Genomic DNA, 7,150 nt, shown 5'->3' with positions numbered 1-7,150 from the left:
AAACTCAGTCTCACAGGTTTTTCACGCATAATCGCTTCGCTCCATTTTAACAGTCAACCTCGCAAGGCCCCAGCGACCGCCGAGTCCGCTCTCCCCGCTCTCCCTTGTTCGCGCTCTTGTGGCTCGGTCCGTTCATCTGCAAGACAGACAGGACCCTTCCTTCCGCTGCTTGCCCGTTTTCCCGTGGCATAACCGCTTTTAACGAGAGGAAACAGGCCGCCTGTCGACCCGGTCATTTGCGCAAAGTTCTCCGCGCTTTACGCAGCCTCTAGCGTCCGCAAAGGCCTATCAGGCGTGAAAGGACTTCTTGTAGGCGTAAGTCGACACCGTAGCGTCCGTTCAGCGCCTACATGGGATGCCTGGACCCGACGACGACGTAAGAGAACCGACCGCAGCCGCCAGAACAAACAACAGCGGCTACGGCCTCAGAGCAGCGCCGAGCTCCATCACTTCGGGTCTGGATAGTGTCGTAAGCGTAAACAGCTATCGATCCAGCGAACTGAACGCTGAGGAAGTGAACGTCGACGACCAGGAGTGCGCTGACAGCGACATCCTCGAATCCCCGAACGACGGGATGACCATCATGAACGACGACGACGCCGATCTGAGCGAGGAAGAGGAGGAAGTCATGGAAAACTCCATCGACTTCTCCGTAAACCGAGCCACTGTCACAAAAGCAGGCGTCATTCCGTGCTGTGTGTTCGTGGGTAGAGTACGCTGGGGCACCACAGACTGGGAGATCTACTTCGGCCAGAAACAACTACTACGTCTGCATTTCAACCTGCACTTGTACAGTCTATTCAACAGACACAAGCTCCTGCGTGGAGTGCATCTACCTTGTACGATCTGGCGTGAAAAACGCGCCGAGAAACGCGTGATGGACGTGTACGTCGTGCAGGATTACATCCGACAGCTACTCAAAGACCGGGACTTGAGGAACTCGGAGCCTCTGTTGTCATTCCTAGAGGTCAGTCCGTCACGAGCTATGCTACGTCTAGGACCTTCGCTGAAGGAGGGCTACGTGCACATGCGCATCAACGGACCGTTCCAGTTGCCACTGTACACGTGCTTTAACCGCACGATTGAAGCTCTGTATCGACATCTGTATCGAGCGTGGATGCGTATCGCGTTCGTGTCAGCGATCGTGGGCTTTATATTCCCCATCTGTCTGGTGATCGTGACAAGTTTGCCGACTTTTTTCTCGCCTCAGAAGGAGCTAGTGAACTCGGATTCAGGCACAAAGGAGGTGTCGACAAAGCTGAATACAGCGGGGGTTTTCCTGGGTCTAGCGGTGCTGGGAGGTATTCTTTTCTTTGCAGTGTTCGTGTACAAGTTCTTCCAGCATCGACTTGGTGTCATTCGGCGGTGGGTTGTGCTGAAACCTTCGTGCTTTGCGGCGTACCGGAATCGCAATGACAGAGAGCCGAGTGAGGTGTTCTTGTTCGACAAGAACTTTACAGCGAGGAAAGGAAGCTACAGACAAGGTGTGAGCTGGATGCCGAGTGGGTTGGTCGTGGGTAGTAAAGCGGGAGATATCGAGATCGACACGGGACATTACTACACTCGACTGACTGCGTTCGTTGCTCTCATGGGCGTCTGCTACGGCATCATGCGGCTCTCGAACAGCATCTACGACTTCGAGTACCTGAGTCTGGACAAGAGTATGGGTGTACCCATTACGAACGCGTCAGGGTATGAGAACTGGACTGAGAGTCGTGACGCTGAGTATTGTGGATACTACTTCATTGTACCCAAAGGCACGACCGTGTACGTGGAGAGTAAAGACGACAGCGCTGTGATCTCGCAGCTGCAGATGCCATCGTCGAATTCGATGACGGCAAACCTCGGCTTTTTCTGGCAAAGTGACAGTATGGGCTACAGCTTGAACGTAATCACGAATGCAGTGGGGGCAGGCACGATGGTGAGTGTAGTGAAGCCAATCGATGCGAAGAACGATCGATTCTTCGAGTCTGGTACGAATTACTCGATGCCGACCGTGGGGAACTTGACGCTGGAAGGTGTGAAGACAGATATCGACGTACAGAGCTTCAGCAATGTCGAAAGTTTCTGTGCGATTACTGTGCGAATCGCTCCTCTCACGTGGCGGTCGTACGTCTACTACATTCTGTTCCTGTTTGCTGGAGGCATCATCGCGCCTGTTGTTGGCTTCCTGGCCAACTATTTCGTTACGTATCTTGGCATTTGGCACCCTCATGTGCGTCGAGACCATTGGTTCCGATGTGTGCGCCGTCTGCAGAAGCTGAAGCGCCAGGAAACATCAACGCGGTTTAATTCGTTCGCACCTCAACATATCAGCACTATTGACGACGACGAGAGTGCAACGATCACTGCTAAGGCGAAGGCGGCTAAGCTTGCTATCGGAAATACGCCCACCAGCAACATCAATCAGGTCGTGGATTCGGTGGTCAAGCAGGAAGCGGAGACGGCCTCTCGCATGGGCACGGGGAATCTGGCACCTGCCTCTAGTCGTGTTGACAGCAGTACGCAGTCTGAAGACTCATTTGAAGCCCCAAAGCCTCCTCCTAGCTCTGTGAGCTGGCATGTGGATGCAGAAGATACGTATGCGGCTATGTACAAGGCCATCTCGAACGCAAAGTACGAGATCCTAATTGCTGGCTGGTGGGTGTGTCCGGATCTGTTTTTGCTGCGTCCAGGCCGAAAGCTTCCGCCTCGCGAAGCTGACGAGGATCCTGACGGACAACAAGTGAACAAGACGATGCTACGCCAAGTGTTGATGAAGAAAGCGGAGGCTGGCGTCAAGATCTACGTTTTGATTTATCGAGAGGTCAAGCTGGCTCTTACGCTGAACAGCGCATACACAAAGCGCAGTCTAATGGTGCATCCGAACATTCGAGTTCTTCGTGACCCCATTTTCCAGATCCAAAGTCTCGGATTCTGGTCTCACCACGAGAAAATTGTCTGCATCGATCAGTCTCTGGCGTTCGTGGGTGGACTGGACTTGTGCTTCGGTCGATATGACCACCACGGTCACCCGATTAGTGACCCTAGTGACGACCCGGTCTGGACAGGCAAGGACTACTCGAATCCGATTATTAAGGACTTTGTGCGTGTCAACAAGCCATTCGAGGACCTCATTGATCGCGCTTCGCAGCCGCGAATGCCTTGGCATGACGTACACTGCAGTATTTCGGGACCGCCAGTGCAGGACGTGGCGTATCACCTCATTCAGCGATGGAACTTTGTGTGCTCCAAGAATGACTACCAGCTGCGTACTGGCTGGTGCATCTGCTTTCGCTCTCGACGGTTTAAATTCCTCCCGAAGTGTCTGGTGCCCATGGACTTTAACGGATGGACGCTACAGTACCCGTCGTCAGACCCTGAACCTATGCGCGATGGCTCTACACGGACAACTATCCCTCTTGTTCGTGAGGACTCGTTGAGTATGGTCGAGCCTTTCCAAGTGGTGCAGTCTGTAAACCCTATGTATCCGTGCACTGCAACGGGTCCTCAATGGCCGCCAACCTCTTCGTTGCACCCAATCAACCCGATGCGGCCACCCCTCACGAGTGCTTCGACCACTACGGGTCCGCTAGACGACGGTGAGGTGCTGCGTGCTCAGCGTGGCGAGTCGATTCTGCAAGTGTTCCACCCAAGTGCCAACATTTGCAACATTCAGGTATGTCGCTCAGTGTCCATGTGGTCAGCGGGTGTGCCTACTGAGGCTAGTATTCAAGCGGCCTACATGGATGTGATCGCCAATTCGAAGCACTTCTTGTATATCGAGAACCAGTTCTTCGTGTCAGGAATGGACGGCAACGGAATCGTACGCAATCGGATCTTGCAAGCCTTAGTGGATCGTATCGAACGTGCTGTCCAGCGTGACGAGAAGTTCCGAGTGTATGTGGTGATGCCACTGCTACCAGCTTTTGAGGGCAACATTCGTAGTCACGAGCTCACAAACCTTCACGCGGTAATGCATTGGCAGTTTGCAACTATTTGTCGTGGGCGGTACAGCTTATTCGAGGCGCTGAAGGGCGTGACAAACCACCCTGAGAACTACGTAGCTTTCTTTGGATTGCGCAAGTACGGCATTATGCCGAACGGTTGTGCAGCCACTGAGCAGATCTACATTCACAGTAAGCTCATGATCGCTGACGATCGATGTGCCATCCTCGGCAGTGCGAACATCAATGACCGTAGTATGAACGGTGATCGCGACTCGGAAATTGCCCTGGTGATTGAGGACATGCAGTATGAAGACGGTGTGATGAATGAGAAGCCTTATCGACGAGGTGTGGCGGCCAGCAAGCTTCGCTTACAGCTCTTCCGCGAGCACCTCGGTCTGGCTGATGATGATCTCTCTGTGGCGGACCCTACGTCGGATCACACTTGGCAGGCCATCAAGTCAACTGCCTCAAGCAACACCAAGATCTTCGAGGCCGTGTTCGACTGTGCACCTTCCAACCGTATGCGTGCGTTTGTCAACTTTCAGAGTATCGAAGTGACGCAAATCTTTGAGAACCAACGTATGAATGTGCTTAAGGTCCCCGGGCGATCTCATGTGTGGGATGCTCAGAACCTGAAAGACGGAGACTATGCGCCATGGACTGACGTCAACGGTGTGCCCATTGCGGCCGATCGAGTGGATCTGAGAGATTTCGAGGTGGACAACTACAGAGACAAGAAGAAGAAACTCTTCTCTATGGATCACGATGGCTGGTGTTATGCGCGTAACTTCTCCATTTTCCAGGAGGTACGCACAATGAAGACGGACTACAAGAAGCGAGAGAAGCTCCAGCATCTCGTAGCGGATCGTTTGATGGCTCAAGTGCGTCGACGTCGGTGGGTCAAGAAGGGCTTGCTACCGCCTCGAGATCCTCGTGAAAGCTCGTTCAGTCTTGCCAGTGACGACGAGGAGCACGGACGCTTCTACTCACTGTGGCGAAGATTGCAGCAGGGCGATTTCAGCCGCTCCAACTCGGTCAGTACGCCGACAAATTTCAGTCAATTGGACACGGACGGTGGCATTTCTGGCAGCGTGAGCGTTGGAGGCACGAATCACGGTCGTCGTCTGTACAATTCGAACTCGATGCCTTCGAACGCGTCAATCCTGGGCGATAACCCGACCATGCGACCTCCTGTGCTTGGCGATGCGCCGTCTTACCCGAACTCACCCAGTGTTGCAAGCTTCCAGCATACGCCTCAAAGTCCGGCCATTGCAACTGGAGCACGTAGTGTACGCAGCGCTCGCACGTCGTCTCTCTTGGGCACTGGTGCCGGTGTCAGGACTCGCGGTAATACTCGAAGCGCGCGAGGCAGCTTTTACGGCATGTTCAGTGTTACAGGCAATCGAAATCTCGATACAGATGACGAGTCCAGTGATGCTGGTAGCGAGTACGGAGGCGGCCATGGTATTCGTGCGTCACTTAAGCGATGGTATTCCACGATGGACGTACTGGACTTCGGTCGGCGCTCCAAGTTCAACGCCGAGTACTTTGATACAGATGAGGACCACTTGCACAGCGACGACCCGCTTCTGGAAGACGGCAGGGGTAGCTATCACGCTGCGACTCGTGAAGGTCTTCTAACTGAAGAAGCTGTGGAAGGATCCGACGATGAAGATGCCGAGTGCCAGATCGGCCACGTGCAGACTGCAGCCACAGTCCGCAAGGAGGACGAGACGCGTGCTCGTGGCCAACTCTCGGAGATCCGTGGTCATCTTGTGGAGTTCCCACTGGACTTTTTGGTCGAAGAAATCCTCAAGCCGTCGGTCCTACCAGCCGACATTCATATTTAGGCAAACGGCGGAGTGTCGAGCTTATATTGCAACAGGGAAGGTGTCAAGTGATGCCATGCACGTACGATAGACAGGTCTGGCAAATTTACTATTTTTTTGAGTTTTTGCTTTTTTCAGTTGCTTTTTTCGTTGCGTAAACTGCTGCGTGATCGTTTTTTCGGCATAATCACTTTTTCACTATTTCAACAAGAATGTTCGTGTTTGAAGCCGTTGATGGCGGGACTCTAGCACTTGTGGACGTTGCCACAAAGAGTGAGCTGCCTTTTGACGAGTATGTGGTGGTGGCTGGGCGCATGCAGAGGTCTCGTCAGCTTACGTGTCTCGGCGGACGTGTCAAGCGTGACGGGAAGCGTCGTCTTCTGGTGGTGCCGTTGGCTCAAGCGCAAGAAACTCAAACTCCCAGTGTACAAGTACTTGATGTGGGCGAAATAGCTGTGAACTTCTTACAAGGAGTAAGAGCCTGCTTTCCAACGCTGATAAAGAAAAATCCCATGGCGTTGCCAATTAATGACAGTGACTCGGACTCGGAAGAAGAGGAGGCGCACAAGAAGCAGAAACACGAATCTGATGACGCGGAGGCTACAAAAGCGCAGCGGTTTATGGTGGAGGTGGCGGAATACATGAGCCAAATTAGAGTCAAGGTGCTAGCGACGTTAGACGACCTCTTAAATGCCTTCCAGATTGCAGACCCTAGCAACGTTCACATATCGCTGCGCAACGATCCATCAGTGCCCAAGAACTGCCAGTTGTTGTGTATGGACTGCCCTCCTCTCGCTACTGTGGAAGATGAAGAGCATGCAGCAGCGCCAAACGCGTTTTCGTCATCGAAAAATCCGCCAGAGCCACTAAATTTCGGTGTCTTGTTTTCTGAAATTGCAACAAGCAAGGAGAAAGAACAGTTTTTGCATATCCCAGTGCCCCGATCGCCTCCATTACCTGCTCCAGGAGCTCAAGGTGAAGACTACGTACAGGAAAGCTTCCAGGATGCAACGGTTTTGACCTTTGGAGCCAAGCGCGAGTCCACAGCGCATGGTGGTGGCAAAACTAGTGATGAAATGGTGAAAAATATCCGCATGCGTCACGCTTCAGGCACTTTTTGCACGCTCGTACTTCCAACTAAGACTTGGGATCAAGTTGCCGGGGAGCACAAGGCGTTTCTCCCGCAGGTGTGCGAGCTACAAGGTGCGTTGCGGCTGCGTCGTCTAATGGGCAATGCCCCGTGTGGAGTCCCTGTCGAGCTGTTACTTGAAGGCTAATTGAGACATTCGTCACATCAACGCCGGGCCTGCAACGGACGTAGCATCAAAGAAATACACAGGAAGGTCACCTTTTGAGCGCATATGCGTATTGGGAATCCCTTGACTTGAATAT

At 53.1% G+C, this 7,150-nt stretch overlaps 2 protein-coding genes across 2 annotated transcripts; both read left to right on the top strand.

Moving 5' to 3' along the window:
• Positions 1-355: 355 nt before the first annotated feature.
• On the top strand, positions 356-5,779 carry PITG_00284 (phospholipase D, Pi-PXTM-PLD; the record flags this gene model as incomplete). The annotated part of the gene is made up of 1 exon (XM_002908857.1): positions 356-5,779. One exon carries the CDS (start codon positions 356-358, stop codon positions 5,777-5,779), a length of 5,424 nt encoding a protein of 1,807 aa, XP_002908903.1.
• Positions 5,780-5,970: 191 nt separating this feature from the next.
• Positions 5,971-7,035, top strand: PITG_00283 (uncharacterized protein; the record flags this gene model as incomplete). Its single annotated transcript, XM_002908856.1, has 1 exon — positions 5,971-7,035. The coding sequence occupies one exon, from the start codon at positions 5,971-5,973 to the stop codon at positions 7,033-7,035; it is 1,065 nt and encodes a 354-aa protein (XP_002908902.1).
• Positions 7,036-7,150: the final 115 nt, after the last annotated feature.

This window comes from Phytophthora infestans, genomic scaffold (genome assembly GCF_000142945.1).
Source record: "Phytophthora infestans T30-4 supercont1.1 genomic scaffold, whole genome shotgun sequence".
Classification (NCBI taxonomy): domain Eukaryota; phylum Oomycota; class Peronosporomycetes; order Peronosporales; family Peronosporaceae; genus Phytophthora; species Phytophthora infestans.
The sequence above is the reverse complement of the archived record's forward strand: the minus strand, read 5'-3'. Positions and strand labels throughout refer to the sequence as shown.